The sequence below is a fragment of the Orbilia oligospora genome, assembly GCF_000225545.1.
Source record: "Orbilia oligospora ATCC 24927 unplaced genomic scaffold scaffold00188, whole genome shotgun sequence".
Classification (NCBI taxonomy): Eukaryota; Fungi; Ascomycota; class Orbiliomycetes; order Orbiliales; family Orbiliaceae; genus Orbilia; species Orbilia oligospora.
In genome coordinates this window covers 290,039-308,076 of record NW_011645745.1, presented here as the reverse complement: position 1 = coordinate 308,076, position 18,038 = coordinate 290,039, and the positions used below count along the sequence as shown (strand labels likewise).

Here is an 18,038-nt window from a genome sequence, read left to right as displayed (position 1 = left end):
ATGTAACGTTGTTTCCCTACATAAATGTGAAGGGGGCTTTTGGTCTTTGCATGTCGTGTTAGAGATGTCAGATATGCCATTGATTTGCAATTAATATCGCATTGAAGGAGTCAATTGCACGGTTAACTTAGGTACTTGTGGGCGATGATACAATATGAAGAGGGGCTAGCATTCTTCTAACCCCAATTGTCAAACCAATATCAACATTCGCAAAGAGCTAAAGCTTCCCTCGAATGTTCTCCCGCCCATGGCGTTCTAGCGGAGAAAGCTTCCACTAAAACGGCGGTTCCTGTAAAACAGAGTTTTTTTAGTCGTTGTAGTTTTTTTTTCGTTCCTCTGCATTGCATATACGCATCCCGCCTAGAGTCTTAACTATCCTCATTGTCCCTTGATGAACTAGGGTACGGCAGTTCAGCTGACAGCTTGGTAGACAACTAGGGGATGTTTGTTCTCACAGGTCATGAATTCTCCACCATACATATTTCTGGAGTCGAGATTGTGAATAAGAAGCTTTCGAAGGTTCTGAGGAATCATGAAGCAGCCATTGATGGGATTGGTCGCATCTGGACCTCGGGTCCCACAAGACGCCCGCATTTTCCAGTAAATTGTGAAAGACGATCCCGAGCGCAATCAGAGCGCAATCAGGAGCAGCTTGAATTCCCTACTATGTATGTAAGGCAGGTGGGCGCGGCTTGGATAAAAGAGGATGTGATTTTCATGAATTCAATGGCCAATAGACTTTGCGATACGGGGGGGACCTCAAAATTGTATCCCCACCATCTGGACCATATGCCATGCAGAAGCAACAGGACATATCATCAATTTGTGTGTGTTCCTGCCTGCGCTGCATGTCATGCTTTCGTTTCATTTTTTTTCTTCTTCATTTTTTCTTCTTCTGCTTCCCATTCTGCCGTCACGAGATATACGCTTGGTAATATCGACAGGGCAGCGGAAGGAGGGACAAGTACCGAGCGAAAGCTAGGGAATACGCACTGGCCTATACAATAATTGGTTCCTGGTAGGTTTGGGTCGCTCGCTCGTATGGAGAAATGCAAGATGCATGGCCCGGTTAGCTAGCTTCAATTGTATAACATAAATTTTAAACACGAGGCCGAGGGCACCGCTTGAAATTATAATATCGAAATAGCCAGAAATTAGGAGTATGTAATATAAGATCGGAGCTGTCACGATGCACAAAAGAAGTGGGTGCCGTTAAAAGGAGGAGGAGGGGTAGTCATGACAAGCCTGCAAGAAGACGGCAATATAGAATACCAAGACGTTCGTCTGTCTAGATTTATATAAATCGGTGGGCCCGGGTACCTGAAGCGTGACATGCTATCGTAGGTATGTCTGTCGGTGTAGGACTGGGACCCATCTGCACCTCTTTTGTTTGTGTCCACTCGACTCGAGAACTCGCAGATAGCAAACACTCATTAATATTCCTCTCCTTTCTCCATCCATCTTTGAGGTTGAATCAGCGGACTCTTGATTGTTTTGTGACTAACGGGTTTCCGGCTTGTTGGCTACCCATAAGGCTGGCTTTATAGGTTGGTAGGGCTTGGAGGGTTCGAGTCTACCGCCATAGATAGCTTAGCAGATTGGAAAGAGGACACTACTGACGACACTAACGAACAGCTGGGACCGACGGACGGAACGAAGACGAAAAAGGAGGGAAAGTCAAATAAAAGGAAGTCTGGTGACATCTTCTTTGATGCTTGGTACAGACATACATTGCATATTATCTCGGACGTTGGATTTAATTCAGGGTCCACGCCCGGAGCTTTTGCCATCATCAATATCAAGCTTAAGCTTCTCACCACCAAACCCAACTTCAACTTCAACTTCAACCTCGGACGTACCCCCATCGGCATTAAATTTGCCGTTGGAAAAATCTGCTCTGCAGAATCATCGAACATTCCATTGCTCCTACCGAAGAAACATCCAGGGCGGGCGCTAATTCTGGATGGGGGCATTCTCCGCCACCTTCCAGCTGCAAAACAAGACGACCCGAGTGAAGCATCTCCTGCTGCGATTGGCCCATCGCTGATATCATCTGCTGCTTGCGACTACTGGAAGTAGAACTTTGCAGACTTGCAAACATCTGACGCCCGCCCGTCCCAGGAAGACGATTCGATTCGAAGGCCAAGGGATAGAGGAAGAGAAGAAAAAAAAACTTCCCGACGTCTCCCTCAAACATACATATACATACTCTGACCTACGGTCGTACATATGCATTGCTGTCCGCTTTGTTACTTCTTATATACGGACTAGTCAGCATTCCGCAAAGCAAGAAACCCCAAACCTGGGTAGCCTGAAAAAACCGTGACAATCATCAGCTAGATAGGGATAGATACAGGTATATTCGTATCTGTGATATATCATACTGTCGTGCTATAATATACCTGGTAAGCTCCCCCAGCTCCCCTCGCTCGCTCGGTTTCCTTCGCTCGAGCCTTCTCTCTACTCCCCACAGCCCCCCATACCGATTCTGACCAACGGAAAGGTCCATTCTCTCTTTTTTCTTTCTATTTGATTGTGACAGGTCACTCCTTCGAGAATTATTATTTTTTTACCTTTCTCGCTCCCACGTTTTTACCGATTTTTATTTTATATTTTATTTTATTTTATTTTATTTTATCTATTTTATTTTATTTTAATTTTTCTTTTCAGCAAATCGGGCAAAAGATCCTTAGTCTGCTGGATACTTACTTACATTGTCGATGTCCCGCTTCCATTAGTAATTAAATGTGCCGCCTCTGCTGATTCGATTCTTTTTCTGCCTCGGATTCGAACCTCTTCCCGGCCCAATCGATATCTTTATTTTCGACATTGCATACACCCTCGTTCTATTGCGATTTTTAACTGGCTTATATCCTTTCTACAGTCTGCGGCGACAATCGACGTTTCACAGGGGTTGGTGGTTTACCGACTCTTCCTTCGCATTGCTCTAATTCGGTTCCGACCTCAGCGATCAACTTGGCTACACCGTAGCGACTAAATATCTAATAGCGGCTCTACATAAATTACACAACAGGAATACCGCCGGGTGGTATTTCGCTGGCGGTTAAACTGATTCGACTACCGTTCCACTTCGAGATCTAATTGAACTTGAACTTGAACTTGAATTTGAAGATATCTCTTTAATATCCACACTCGTCCGCCAGCCAGTTCCCGCGCGTTGCCTTTTGGATTTCTCGCCAGGGGCCAAGCTGGTTCCGACCATTTATCGCAAGCACATTTTTGATACTCTCTCGACACCGTCTCTTTTTCTCTTTTCTTTCTTTCTTTTTTCTTTCTGAAATCGTTTACCTCTCGACCGTTTAAAAAAAGACCGACATCATCAATTTTCAAATCCTTGGTCCCGACCTGGTCTTGAATAGTTAATTTTCTTGGTGGCTTTTTTTGCATCTGCAGCATTCCCAGGAGACAGCACCGAACCCTAGCTAAAACACGCAGCGCAGTACTGGGCACCATTTTATCCCAAATAACTCCAACCGCTTAACACCCACGCTACTGCAGCACAGCGAAATAAGGGATTCGATATAGCCAGTGCAGCCAACATAGTCCCGCCGCTCCGAGGGCTCTGAAGATTCTCTACCTGTTTGAGGCATAATAAAGGATAGGAAACGAAAGCGAGGATCGAGCTTTAGCAGGAGAGGATACCACGGATAAAAATCCCAAAGTCGAAACGCACAGGGGCGGCGGATCAAGAGGAAGGCCAGCCTGCGAGCCAGCGAAAGGGGACGAGAAAGAAAGACAAAAAAAAGAAATATTTGGGGGAACAGGGAAACAGGCAAATAAGAAAAATTCACTTGAAGGTTTCTGGTTTAGCGGAAGTCGAGCCAAGCTGGGGATAGTTTAGCACGAATCCGTTCGTTCGTCAGGTCAAGCCTCCATAGGACAGTCCAGGTATATATTGGCTGCGAGCCCGGATCCGCCAAAATGTTGCTCTCCGCCCCCATGGCCACAAATGCACATCGCCTGAAGCCGGCAGGTTCGACGTCGGCATCAGCACCCTCAAAAGCTGCACTGGCGGCATTACGACCTTCGACGGCGACGGGCGCTCCGCCGTCCTCGTCATTTAATCCTCGACGGACCGCTCACTCCCCAACCCCTTCCAATGGATCCAACATCACCACATCTCCTTCCACTGCTTCCTTACAATCTCTTGGACAGCCCATTCCCACTCCGTCCGCCTATACCCTATCCGGCCTGAAGTCGAGGTTATCAACACGGCAGAAGTCCAAGGGGAAGCGATCCTTTACTTCGTCGCATGCACAAACCCGTCCAGATACAAGTTTATCACCACCTCCTAAAGCGCCTTCTGTCAATCTCATGCCAACAGCAAATGGAAAACCCGCACAGCCAATCCTTAAGACTCAAAAATCAGTAGATAGCGCGATGCTCTTTACCGCATCAGGGAATAATAATGGTCCTATCAAAGCCTTCTCGCCAGCACCGACCAATGGTACCTCTACCCCTGTGCCGACAGCAACAGCTCCAACTGCAGCAGCTCACCCGCCAAGCATGTACGACACAGTCCACGAGATCGCTGAGAAGAGAATAAACACCCTGGACTATCTGCGACGAGCGTATGTTTTAATTTTTGCAAACCAATTGTCTTTCCGCCCAACAAAATCAACTAACTTTGTATTTGATATTAGGCACGAAGGAAGGGTGTTCTGGTACAACACCGTCCAGTTCACAAGAGAAGACCTACCCCGAAGAGTACAACCCGACCAACGAAAACTATCGAAAAGGGCGGCTACATTTTTTGTCCTTGGCCAATCGATACCTTCTGTTCTAGACCTTGCAACATCCAACCCAATTGACTACCTGAAAGCCTTAAATTCGTTGTTAGCAGAATTTGATGCTTACCAAGCAACACATGATGGAACATCCACTTCGTCAGCAGCAAAAGGGATGGGAAGAGTAAAACTATGGAGTACGAGGAACTCAGCGCAAAAAGTACGGAGAAGTAGTTCGGCGGCTCAGGGTGGTATTGACGGTCTATATCACTTCACAGCAATGGATGCCCTGGAGAAAGCAAGAACTAACGGGTTTATGCATCACAACCCGCTACCGTTCCCAAACGGTGGACATTCTTCATCAAACAACGATGACCCGAATGGGGATGATTTTTCGTATTTGGTGCACTCAAGTTTACCGTTCGAGCCGGATTATTACGAAACATTTGCGACGCTGTGCGACGTTTTGATCGATGCATACTCAAGGGTCCTGACGCTGATAAACTCGCCAACGGCGTGCAGCGTAGGAGTCGGCGATAGTTTCATCAAAGCTGACGCAAAGATCCGGAAAACGGTGCTATCAACCGTAGTACGAGAATTCGAAGATGCCAGTAGAACAAGCATCAAGACCGAAATTGTGAGTTTAGCGAAAAACGTACTTGGGAGTTTGGTATAAGTTATCCGTTTAGGCAAAGAGCTAGTTTGGGTTACAAGGTCTTATTTATTTCTCTTGTTCTTTCGATACATTTCTGGCAACCAGCACCAGCACCAGCATCATACCATTTTTATTCATCTGGGTTTCCCTTTTCTTTGCAACCAGTACTGGGGGTTTCCTTGCACACTCATTCATTACATTGGAGCGTTTTGGCGTTTTACCTGTTCCCCAGATCTTTTTTTTTTCATTTTCATTTTCATTTTCATTTTCATTTTCATTTTCATTTTAGCTGCGTCATCATATTTCTATTACGACGGTACGATCAACTCAACATGGCTTTGTTCCCTTCTACCAAGCTGTATAACCCTTTTATTATGTGCTCAGCGCAGGTGGGCGAGGATATTAGGTTGATTCCTCCTGCAAGCCTGGCTGACACTCCCCCGAATTTCTGACGCTCCTTATTACCCTTGTTCCTGTTACCCTTTTTTTTTCCCCCTTTCATCGAAGGCACTATATATAGACCTCCTTTGATTATACCTTTCCCCTAGTGTTCATATGTACTTGTTGGAAATAATGGATCGGAAGATGGAGGGACCAAACTTTTTCTTTGTATATAGTCCAGTAGTAGCAATTGGTCTTCGTACGTCCGTGCAGTGCATTGTCGGCCTTACATTTACCATTTCTACAAAAATACTAGCTATTTAATTCCTCTATTACATCCCCTTCTCATACCATGGTTCTCTTTTGGTATACTATAGATCTTAATGTTATGCATATATCCGGATATTCTCATTAATGGATCAAGTTGTCACGAAATTTATATCCCAATATTTTCGATATTTTGTTCGAGAAATCAATTGTATACGCATATATGATACAACATCTAAAAATATAAACACTGAGGAACCAAAACCTCTTCTCCTCTATTCGCCCTCCAATAGCTACACCGGAAGATAGAAACCATTCAATTAAAATTCCGGCATGGATACCTATAATCCCACTCGCGTCAGTTAGAACCCCTCTCAATAGTTCCTCGGAAACAACTAACTTATCCGGGAATCCCGTCCACGCACCCGTCTGCTGTATCCATGATACCGGCCTTCCCGGCAGCGGGGGTAATCCATCCTTCATCAACAATCCCTCATTCCCTAATTTCTTCATAACCTCGACCAAATTCTGACTCCCTTCCTTAATCTCGACTAACTGCTTCTCACCGGCCGCGCCATCCGCAATTCTTGGGATGGCCGCGGTACCCAATAATAGCATACCAGCCTGGTCGGATTGTGTTACGACCGAGAGTTGGGGGTATCCACGACGGTTATCGCGTTTCCAGTACGGATTGTCGGCAATGTCGCCGGAAGGGATGGTGACGGGGTCGTGGTAGGTTGGTTGTGGGAGGGTACCCGGGAGTGGATTACGGTATTGAGCTACATATGGGATACCGGTGGAACGGTTCGGATCGACGGCGAAGAAGCGGCGGATACGTTCCCAGATACCGTGGGATTTGAGGGTGTATTTCTAATGCAAAGTTGTTTAGTATGATGAGCGATTGAGCGGGGTTTATGGGTGGGAGACGTACGGTGCCAAGCGTCCTAAGACCGCCTGGGGGAACGGACATGGTGGCAGTGTGTCCTCGAGGAGCGGTGAGGGGGGCGAGGTTTTGGTGAGGGATGGTTTGCGGGAGGGTTTTGAGGTTTCTAGATTTCGAGGTCGGAGTTGAGGTTTGGAATCGGAAGACGTCAATTGGCTAATTCGGGGCGGCTCTCAACACAAACACCGTGTAAATTACAACATCCTCAACTTCACCAGGTAGCCTTGGAGCATTTGGATCTCTTGCTTCATTGATCCGATCAAGCGGGTATAGGATATTATTTTGTTTAATTGTTCTGAAGAAGCATGATACTTCTTTAAATCACGGCTTCAGAGACACCTGTCTTCTTTGACTTCCAATTGCTCGATGAGGATCGAATGTTCCATGCATTACTAATTCAGGATTTGGTATAAATATTGGAACCTCAAACTTCGATAACCTGGGTGGTGTCTCCAGGATCAAAGCTACTAAACCCTCAAAAACTCACCTTCGAAGATATCTCACTCCCTTATTTTTTTTTCATTATTGCCATTATTGCCTAAGCTCAAAGTGTGGATAAAAGAAAAGGTACCACAAACAAAAGGTCTCAAAATTCAATACGGGGGAAGGATACCACGAATTCAATAATATATCAAAATGCCACCCCACGCATCACCCTCCGACATCCCCACCCCCCAAACGGCCTTCAAAGCATCTTCCCATGCATCTGATGGAAAAACTCACATCCTACTCGCAGCAACTGGTTCGGTAGCCTCCATCAAAATCCCACTAATCCTTTCCGCCCTTTCCAAATACTCAAACATCTCCATCCGCCTTGTCTTCACAACATCATCTCTACTATTCATCCCACCCCTCGTCGAACTATTAAACATCCCAAACGTAGATGGAATCCATCTAGACCATCATGAATGGCCTAGAGGACTATCTTCAAACCCTGCCGAAACTCTAGATCGCACGGCTCAAGAAATTGATCAAGAAACAGCCATATGGGCCAAAATCGGTGATCCGATTCTTCACATCGAACTCAGAAGATGGGCGGATATATTACTTATCGCACCGTTATCCGCAAATAGTCTGGCAAAGATCGTGGGCGGGTTTAGTGATAACTTGCTTTTATCGGTTGTTAGAGCATGGGATACGAATAAACCGATTGCAGTGGCGCCTGCTATGAATACTCTTATGTGGGAACATCCGGTCACGACTAGTCAGATTAAGGTGCTAGAAACGGAATGGAGTTGGTTTAGGGTGCTGAGGCCGGTGGAGAAGTTGTTGGCTTGTGGGGATAGTGGGAGTGGGGCTATGAAGGAGTGGAGTACTATTGTTTCATGGGTAGTGGAGGAGATGAAGTTGAAGCTGGAGGGAGGGGAGGTGGAGAATAGTTGAAACTGTAGATTTGTTTCATCGGGGATAATATCGATATTATATGGTATTTTCTGTGATATCGATTTGGGGGTCGAGGTTGGAAGGCGGGTTGCAGTGTATTTAGCTTTTAAGGTTGACAAAAGTCTTTCCTATATGATATACATATACTCAATATAGATGACTAAATGACTATATGTATGAGCGTCTATTATGAAAGCTCGAAAGTTTATGTACATAAAGTATTTACCAAAAAATATAATACACATCCTACAATAGGTGTTACGTAACTCTAACTTTGTGAAGCTCGGGTGCAGAGTTAGATCTCCAGGAAAATACCATATTGACAGTGAGTTGAAGACCCTAAGCCGCTAGAATGACAGAATTTTCCTTGATATGAGCAGTTTCATTGGATGGATCCCTCTGGTAGTAGTCAAGAAGATATTCGGCTGTCAATCCGCCCCCAACCATAACTCCACCAACCATCCAGCTGTTCCACTTGAACCACTGCCAACATTCTTTCTCATCCTTCAAATTCGCCCTCCAGATCATCCAGCCGTTGGCGGCTCCTGCGCCGAACACGCTCCATGCATAGTATATAGGGCCTAGTCCGGCGAAATAACCAGCTCCTGCAAGTAGCCCAACTTGTAGGACGTTTAGAGCCGACATAATCGGTTTTGTAATTTCTGGGTGTCGAACCACGATTCCCTTAACCCCTGCCTTAACGTCATCTCGTAGGTCCTGATGAGCGTATATGATGTCGTATAGAACAGTCCAAAAAACATTGGCTCCGTATAAACACCCAGCAGCAGCCAATGCCATTGATCCATCAACTAACGACACCCCCATAGCGGGAAACCCGAGTAGAGCGCCCCAGCTGAATGCCAGCCCTAAGACGAATTGAGGATAATGTGTGACTCTCTTTGCTAGAGGATAGGCGATAACCAAAAAAATGCTCGGGATGCCGGCGAGAATAGCCTCGACAGGGAACTGAAGTAGAATGCCAAAGCCCGCCATGCACTGAGCCCCTGCGAACCAAAATGCTTGTGTCGGTGAAACAGCGCCGCGAGCAATTGGCCTATGCCGTGTTCTGGAGACATGCTTGTCGAATTTTCTATCCCAAAAGTCGTTAATCGTACAACCTGCACTTCGCATGACAAAGGCTCCGGATCCAAATAGTAAAATCGTCGACGCCGCAGCAATTGGTGGCGAAATCGGTGTAGCCATTGTAGCGGCCATCAAAGTCGACCAGACGCATGGGTAGAAGAGGTATAGGCCTCCGTATGGTTTCTCCAAACGAATGAGTTCAGCATACGGTACCACCTTCGCGGGAAGGTATGACAGAATACCGGTTGTGGGCGGCTCGTACGGCGCAGGAGTATCATCCCCAATGACTGCAGCTGTCGTAGCGCTATCGACTAGACGAACATTTCCGGCGCCAGCTGTCGCCAGTTTTCGATTCCAACATGTGGAATTTGATATTGGGACGAGGGAAGAACCTGTGCTCGGTTTCCTACCACCTCGTGCTAGTGGTGCAAGGTTTGAACTGACATGTCGACAAGACAATTGTCGAACTACGGAGCGCGGCAGAAGATGTGGCCGCAGAGGTAACATTCTTTCTGGTTATTGCACGGTCTGGGTGCCGACCTGGTGCTGCCGCCGCATGAACCTTGAAATAGATATCTTGATGTTGTTTGCTTTTTGGTGTTGTTGCGGTGGACGAAACCCTGTCAAAGGCCGAAGCAGAGACATAACGCGGGTTTCGCTTGACCAACCTTCCCATCTCTCGCCTCATCACCAACCTTCTCATCATCGTATTTAGTTGAATGCTATCGACACTTGTCTTTAAGAGAAATTGCAGTTACTGGGAACGAACCCGAATCTTCGACAATCAACTTGAAATCTAGAACCTACTAGCCGTTTCTATATCTGGACTGCGACTGCTCGCGGAAACCATAACCGAACTATTCGCCAATAGGTTTCGAGAATCGCGCCTTGACACAGTAACGAACCTTATGGTGTCTCGATACACCACTGATTGGAGCTGAGGGATACATCATGGCGCCTCGACAAGAGGCGGCACCTTTTGTGCCATTAAGTCCGACCATCAACATACCCCTGTTGGTTTCCAGTACACCGAATTTCAAATCCGTACAAAGAATCGATGCTCGTCGAATAAACCCTACCAGTATCGAATCCTTACAGGCTATGATTCATGAACATGTGGTTCTTAGAGGGATACCGATTGTTATTGAAAATTGGCATTTGAGGAGTGACTGGCCGAAATGGATGTTTTCGGTGGATTGGTTAAAGTCGAACCATGGTGCTGATCGTATGTTATCTTCATCTATGTTCCTTAAGACCTCTATTTCTAACATTGGGAACTTTTATGGCTCCTGTAGAGGTTAACGTCAGAGACATACCGAACAAGACCGAAATTCCTATGACGCTGGGTCATTACTTAAACAACTTAGCGAAATTAACTTCTAAGTTCACACCGAGCAACTACGATGGCCGACAACAGAGACTATACGGAAAAGATCTTGATTGTCCACCAGTTTGGAGATCTGGACTTGCGAATATTATCCCAGAATCCACGTTCTACCTATCCACCCGTGCCGACCTTATGTCTTCCCTACCAAAAGAAGCTCGAGCCGAGAATATGATGTGCTACGTCGGACATGAGGGCACATACACACCTGCGCATATGGAAATGTGCGCTACTCTTGGTCAGAATATCATGGTTGCAGCCTCCCAGGAAGGTCCAAATAGTGAGAAGGGAAGCAGTTTATGGTTTATGACACAAATGGCCGACAGGGATGCGGTTGCGGAGTATTGGACTGGTACGCTAGGTCATGATCTTTCGATCGAAGCGCATTTCGCCAGCATAGAGGATCTACGGGCTGCGCCATTCACGGTATTTGTTTTGGAACAGAAAGTAGGAGACTACGTGCTTGTTCCTCCTCTGGCGCCCCATCAGGTCTGGAACAGAGGGACGACCACTGTTAAGGCTGCATGGAACAGGGTAACTGTGGATACTTTAGAGCACGCTCTTCGAGAAGCGCTGCCGAAAATTCGCTTGGTCTGTCGGGATGAGCAGTATAAAACCAAAGCGATCGTATATGATACCCTCAAGAACTATACCAAAGCTTTGACGAGAAATGACGAAGCTGAGTTGAAGCTATTTCCACCTACTATAAAAGATGATTTCATTAGGCTTTACAACCTCTTCACAAGCATCTTGATGAATGAGTGCTTCTCGCCGTTATTGCCGAAGGAAAAGAAGGTCGACGTGATTCCGAACGAGTATAACATCACTTGTTCATTTTGTCGAGGTAATATTTTCAATCGGTTCCTCTCGTGCAAGCGCTGTCCTCCATCCATGCAGGAACTTGAGGATGACCCTTACGATATTTGCATGGAGTGCTACGCTAGGGGGAGAAGTTGCTTTTGTGTTAGCGGGCTTTCGTGGGTCGAACAGCACCCCTGGGTTGATCTTCTTACAAATCACGAGAAGTTCAGGGAAATGGTGATTAGAATCTTGATAGAGAAAGAGAAAGAAACCGAAGTGCCCGAACAAATTGCCGAGCCACCACGGTTCCCTGACGCTCTTGCGAATATGAGCAAGGAGAGGAAGGGTTTGGCACGAGTTTGTCAAGAAGCCCTCCAAACGAGGCCCTATCTTGATCCAAATACTATTGATGAACTAGACGATGAGAAGGAGATAGCTAAAAAGAAGAGGGAGGGGAAACTGCTCAATTGTCACACGTGTGGTTATCGACACCCAAACTGGAAGGCAATGCTATGCACAAACAAGGACTGCGGCAAGGCCTACTGTTTTGGAAACCTGTGGCGAGCGTATGATATGGACCCTTTCGATGATTGTTTGGCAAAACACCATTGGAAGTGTCCCGTATGCTTAGGCTTCTGCGCCTGTGGCAGATGTCGTAGGAGACCAAATTATACCCCGTACACTCCTAAAGGCACGATTTTAGGTGCTACTACGAAGCATGTTGCCGACGTTCGGAGTATAGAAAGTTTAGTGGACTTCAGTAAAGGGAATGTTGGGTGGTTGCAAAATGGTGTAAGCGGCGGTAAGCCTTCGCAAGATGATGGGCATGGCGAGAATGGCGATGCTATGTCGAAATGGGGCCCTACGTTTGGAGCTACGGATGGTGCGGAACCAGACACAGCTGATCAAGGGGAGGACCCTGTGTTCCCTGCGGAATTCAATGATCGTAATATTGTTGCCACGCCTGCTGGGTATAAAGCACACTTCAGCGCAGCCGGTCTCGATGTTGCTTCGATTCCTATTGATCCCGCGCTTAGGATTTCCAGTTATATGGATTCCTTCAGCTCCTCTAACAGAGAGCAAAACGGAGATTATCTTAGGCAATTTGAGAATCCTCCTGATATTCCAATTTCCCCTCGGAGATTTAGTAGACCAGAGCGCTCTGGTATCACCCCTCTACATAGTGACGGTATTGAGTCCGCGCAACGACATGAAGGTGAGTTGATTCTTTTGCCCGTTACACCTGGTTTTGATATCTAATCCAGCTCTTCCTAGTCCATGAACCCAACATTAACCCTGCACTCATCGACGGCTCGGCGTCTGCGCAAGAATATGGGCACCAAAATAATGGAGCACACGAATACCAATCATGGGGAGGGCAGCCCCAAGATGCCCCAACACCAGGTCTTTCAATATTGGAGAAAGACCCGCTAGCATTTCTTGCGGCCGCCGGTTTGCGACATTCTCAACAGCAAGAACAGGGGCTGGATGATTACGGTAACCCTTATCATGACTCGTACCACCACTATGGAGAGCAAGTAATTCATCCAACTGAAACATTTGGTGGATCCGATGATGAACAAGACGCACCGAGTGAGCCTTACGGCCTGACAGGAGTATTCCATCATTATCAACCTGACATTGACCCGTCCTTAGAGGGGGAGAAAGGGAAGGGTAAATCCAAAAAGCAAAGCTTAAGTAAGAAAGAACGAAGAGAGAGGGTACAGGGAGACCTTGAATATGAAACGGTCGAAAAGGGAACAGTCGCGGATTGGGTTCTTGATAGAACTAAAAAGGGAAAGAAGAGAAAGGGAACACTTATAGTGAGGCTGAAGATCTCTCCGGAGGCTTGGAGACGGCATGATTCCAAAATCGCTAAAGAGAAGGAGGAGAAGGCGCAAAAGTTGGCTGCGAAACTTGGTTTCGACGATGTTGGAACAGATTTGACGCCCGATCCGAAACGGCGGCGTATAGATGGGGTAGCGGGTTCGCCTGCCTCTAAGAAGAAAGGAGGACGACCGCCAGGGTCACGCAAGATTTACGCTGATCTTTCGGGGGATGAGGCGGATGGCCGACGGCTGAATGAATTGCTAAGTGACGAGGAACAAGAGGTTATGCCGAAGAAGTCTAGGAGAAGTACTCGAACCGGAGAGCTGGTGGACGGCCTCACGTTCGAACCAACTCGGAAAACACCTCTGAGTAAATCGTCACGGCTGAAGGGAAGCACCTTGACGCCATTATCCTCCAATTCGAGGAATAAAGCTATCCACTCGCCTGTCGCTTCTGACGGCGATGACGACGATGACGGTTCTGTTGATGCAGGCCCCGCTCTCATGGGTACTGCAGCTTCGCAGAAACAACCCGCAAAGAGCGGAGCTGAATTATTAGGGTATAACCAAGCGGAAATTGACAAGGCCCTGCGTGATGCGAAGCGTATGGCCCTCGCAGCGGCAGAAGGACGAAGTCCCCCTCCACTGTCGGTTTATAGCTCGGAAGCTCAGAGCCGCGCGGGAAGCGAGGATGAGGATGAACCCGAATCTGAGCCCCCGTTCCAGGTTGCTATTGGGCTGAGAAAACCAGAAAGAAATGAGAGTGCGTCCGAAGATGAAGGTTCGATGTCACCAGTTGTTGGAGATATTCGCATTCCGCCTGCAGCGCGAAACATTGTTCCCAAAACACCAACTGGCCCAAACCGCAAGCCTGGGCCCCGACCTTCTAGACCGCTCTCTAAGCGTGGCCGTCCAGGCCGCCCTAAGAAAGCAGATGGCGACTATGTTGCACCTAGAACAGCTAAGGCTTCATCCGGTAATGGGTTTACGCCGATCAACAATCGGACACCAGCGGCTCCTGTAGGCTCTGCCAAACGAGGGCGTCCTCGAAGAGATTCTGCCGCCAATGGAAATGCTTCGCCCGATGTTAATTCGACCCCTGCTGCTTCCCCACCTGCGAAACGTCCTCGACGAGAGCCAGGTACCCTAAACGAACCGACACCTGTCGATACTACCCCTAAGGGTCGTGGTCGGCCAAGAAAGAGCCTATTGACACCGACGGAGCCCGTGGCTAGGGCTGCGTCACCGGCTCCTTCGCCTGCGAAGGCTTCGTCAACTAAGAATTCGACTCCAAAGAAAAAACCTGGCCGGCCCACACGATCTTCTCTTAGTGGAATCGATACTACCGCATTGAAATCTGCCAAATCAACCCCATTTGTACCAATCTTTAATCCCGCAGGGTTAGACGCATCTAGGAGCCGCAATGTTATAGAATTGATGAGGCACTCCCCACCTCCTGCTGGAGACGATGAGGATGACGACTGGCTTTAAAGTCGCAGCCCTCGAATTCTTGTTTTTAGTTGATATTATCTCTCAAGGGGTCTTGTAAAATTTGCTTCGATGACCACAGTTAATGAATGTGGCTTAATATGCTCTAATTCTGCGAGTTGTCTTGGTTCATTTAATATCATTGCAAGGACGGTGTTTTTATTTTTTATTTCATTTATTAATATGATGGGGATGCATATGGCGAATATTCTTTTTTTGTAGCTAAGAGATACCATTGTTGGAGCTCCCACATTGCTAGGGGATCCTAAACTCGCTGTTTTTGAAAAAGAAAATTTAGGATACTATGAATTATCTCCACGAGGCTTTCATCTTGATGTTCATCTAGTAAAAGTATTTCAAACCAGGCGCAGGAGTATTCTCGAAGCCAGAACTGCCTAGCGCACGAGATGACTAAGGTGTGTCATTTTGTGTGTTGTGTCGATGCGGCAGACAGCATTCCTTCTTGAATGCGGCGCACGCAAATCAATTTCTTGTTTAGCGACAAACAATCCAAGACTCACAAAGAACGTTACCTCTGACTTCCTTCCTTCCAACAAGCAAGCAAGCTCCATCATCAACCACTCCGTAACATCAACCCTTCGACCATAGCGATCGCAAGCCTAAAGGCTTAGCTGCTTCCATATCTAGCGTTTACCATCCGTTATTTAGCTCCAATTGAACTTGAGTAACGATACAAATACCCCGCTGCAACGTTAGATTCAACCCCACCTCAACGCCCCTCCTTGCTTCAAGATGGTTGTCGCCGACGAGTACCCGCCGGCCCTGGCCAAATTCCTCAAATCAGTCACTTCTGTAAAAGCAGATGATGCAACTGAGATCCTTACAGGGTAGATAAAACAACCTGTCCTACTTTACGATCCACCATCAACATGCATACTGACCAAGCTTCCATCATCAGTCTTCTCAAGCGACGAGAGATCAAATCCAGCCGAAACGTCGCCAAGGCCGTCACAAAGCTTCTCTTACGCTTTGTATCACAAAACCGACACACTAAGCTCAGCGAATCTCAAGGACTCATTAAGGATGTCAAGGACCTTGGGAAAACCATAATCGCAGCTCAACCACGGGAGCTAGTCATTGGAAATATTGTCCGACGAGTCCTGGGTATCATTCGCGAAGAGTGTCATGATAGCAATCCCCTCTTGGGCTTTGCGGATCTTCCTCTCGGAGGCAGACTCTCGAGAGCCAGTAGCATTGGTGATGAGAGTGCTGACCTGGGTAGTAACCCAGGCTCTGGAACCGCAACACCATATTCGGGACGTCCGTTTTCGCGGGATGGCGGCGAGGAAGATATCGATGCGATGTCGCGAAGGAAGTCAAAGGCTTATATTCCTCCCAATCCCAGGGATTTGACTCGTCAGGGATCAATTGCACTTCCGAATCCAAACTTCGGAGAGAATAATCTTCAACATGCATTGTTTTTCCTCCTACGACTCCAACCCGAGGAGCTGCCTAATGACTCGCCAGGACTGAAGCCTCAGTCGAAAGAGCCATTCCAGGATAAGGACATTCGAGGAGATGTTATTGAGGGTATCAAAGAACTTATGGACGAATTGGAGCTGGTCGACGAGCAAGTTGCGGCACACAGCGAAACCCATATCCATGCTAATGAAATTGTTATGGTTCTCGGATCGTCCCCTACGTTGCAAGCGTTCTTGATGAAAGCTGCCGTCAAGCGAAAGTTCACCGTCGTCATGATCGAGGCGTATCCAAACGACTCTCGTGCGACACAGGACGTCTTGAAGGCTCCATCGAAGTTCACGACACCCACTGGTCTAAAACAAATGGGCAAGAACGCTGCAAAGGATGAGCCTCTCACGACGGCTGAGATGAAAGCGACGTTGACGAGCGTTGGTGTTGAAACGATTTTGATCCCAGACTCGGCTGTTCCAGCTGTCATGTCCCGAGTCAACAAGGTTCTCATGGGAACTCATGTCATCCTCAGAAATGGATCGATGATCACAACCGCAGGAGCAAGAACTGTGGCTAGATGTGCACAAGAGCACTCGGTTCCGGTTGTTGTTGTCAGCGGAGTTTACAAACTGTCGCCATTATATCCGTTTGATCCAGATTCGATGCTTGAAACCGGTGAAAGTAGCACTGTCATCGGTTGGGCGGATAGCGAGATGGTTGGTAACGCCGAGATTATCAATCCAACGATGGATTTCGTTCCAGGGGAACTTGTAGATCATTATATCACCAATGTGTAAGTTGGACACTTTCCTGGTATTTCGGTCCCTGAATGGACTAGTTGACTAATTGGACGTTTTTTTTTAGTGGCGGATACACACCACAGAACCTGTACAAGCTTGTTGAAGAGCAGTATGGGAATGCTAATGACACTTTGGAGTAGTTGAAGCTCATTGACCGAACTGGTCTTGTTCCCAGGACTAGACCAACTTTCCGAGGAAAAGCCTTGGAGATCCTCCTTTACACTACTACGACCCTAATAACTTGTAATGATACCCTTCATGTAACAATGCTTGTTTGTTTGTTTTACGAACTGATATCTATTTTGTCACAACTTTCAATGCAAGGCTGTGATACATCTCTGACCCCTGCTGGCCTTTCGTAAAGGTCCTCAGCCACTACACTTCCAAACTTGTTTTACATTTATGTTTGCTTCATCAATCTTCCCTACTAGCTGCTGTCTTTTTTTGAGTTTCATTGCACGGCGTTCAAAAAGTCTTTGGGCATATATGCGCATATGAGATGATGGTATGCATGTGTGGTATTAGAGAGGCTAGAGAATTTATTCCATGTACCTTGCATAGAAGCCGATAAAATCTTGTAATAAGATCTTAATCTAAACAGGTAAGAATTGGCGTCTACCTCATCGCTTCTTTTGCTTCTAAGCTTTTTTTTTTTTTTTTTTCCTTTGCATTGTCGCAAGGTGGAGTGCTTGTACGCATGCACATGCCCTGGCCTTGGCGGAATGGGCAGCCATGGTTTTCGATTTTTTTGCGGGTTGTTGGATGCGGGTTGGGGAACGTATGACGTCAGGACCGCATGCGGCGAAAAATGAACATTTTATACCGCGAAAAAAAGGCGGCCG

General features: G+C 47.0%; 6 protein-coding genes across 6 annotated transcripts; 4 read left to right on the top strand and 2 right to left on the bottom strand.

The window, feature by feature from the left end:
* Positions 1–3,942: 3,942 nt before the first annotated feature.
* On the top strand, positions 3,943–5,424 carry AOL_s00188g105 (uncharacterized protein; the record flags this gene model as incomplete). The annotated part of the gene is made up of 2 exons (XM_011128354.1): positions 3,943–4,592; positions 4,665–5,424. The coding sequence occupies 2 exons, from the start codon at positions 3,943–3,945 to the stop codon at positions 5,422–5,424; spliced, it is 1,410 nt and encodes a 469-aa protein (XP_011126656.1).
* Positions 5,425–6,367: 943 nt separating this feature from the next.
* AOL_s00188g104 (uncharacterized protein) lies at positions 6,368–7,021 on the bottom strand (the record flags this gene model as incomplete). Its single annotated transcript, XM_011128353.1, has 3 exons — positions 6,368–6,392; positions 6,452–6,921; positions 6,983–7,021. 3 exons carry the CDS (start codon positions 7,019–7,021, stop codon positions 6,368–6,370), a joined length of 534 nt encoding a protein of 177 aa, XP_011126655.1.
* A 609-nt stretch (positions 7,022–7,630) lies between these two features.
* Positions 7,631–8,377, top strand: AOL_s00188g103 (uncharacterized protein; the record flags this gene model as incomplete). The annotated part of the gene is made up of 1 exon (XM_011128352.1): positions 7,631–8,377. The coding sequence occupies one exon, from the start codon at positions 7,631–7,633 to the stop codon at positions 8,375–8,377; it is 747 nt and encodes a 248-aa protein (XP_011126654.1).
* Positions 8,378–8,716: 339 nt separating this feature from the next.
* On the bottom strand, positions 8,717–9,967 carry AOL_s00188g102 (uncharacterized protein; the record flags this gene model as incomplete). The annotated part of the gene is made up of 1 exon (XM_011128351.1): positions 8,717–9,967. The coding sequence occupies one exon, from the start codon at positions 9,965–9,967 to the stop codon at positions 8,717–8,719; it is 1,251 nt and encodes a 416-aa protein (XP_011126653.1).
* Positions 9,968–10,411: 444 nt separating this feature from the next.
* On the top strand, positions 10,412–14,965 carry AOL_s00188g101 (uncharacterized protein; the record flags this gene model as incomplete). Its single annotated transcript, XM_011128350.1, has 3 exons — positions 10,412–10,685; positions 10,756–12,861; positions 12,921–14,965. 3 exons carry the CDS (start codon positions 10,412–10,414, stop codon positions 14,963–14,965), a joined length of 4,425 nt encoding a protein of 1,474 aa, XP_011126652.1.
* Positions 14,966–15,715: 750 nt separating this feature from the next.
* Positions 15,716–17,336, top strand: AOL_s00188g100 (uncharacterized protein; the record flags this gene model as incomplete). Its single annotated transcript, XM_011128349.1, has 3 exons — positions 15,716–15,810; positions 15,882–17,189; positions 17,261–17,336. The coding sequence occupies 3 exons, from the start codon at positions 15,716–15,718 to the stop codon at positions 17,334–17,336; spliced, it is 1,479 nt and encodes a 492-aa protein (XP_011126651.1).
* Positions 17,337–18,038: the final 702 nt, after the last annotated feature.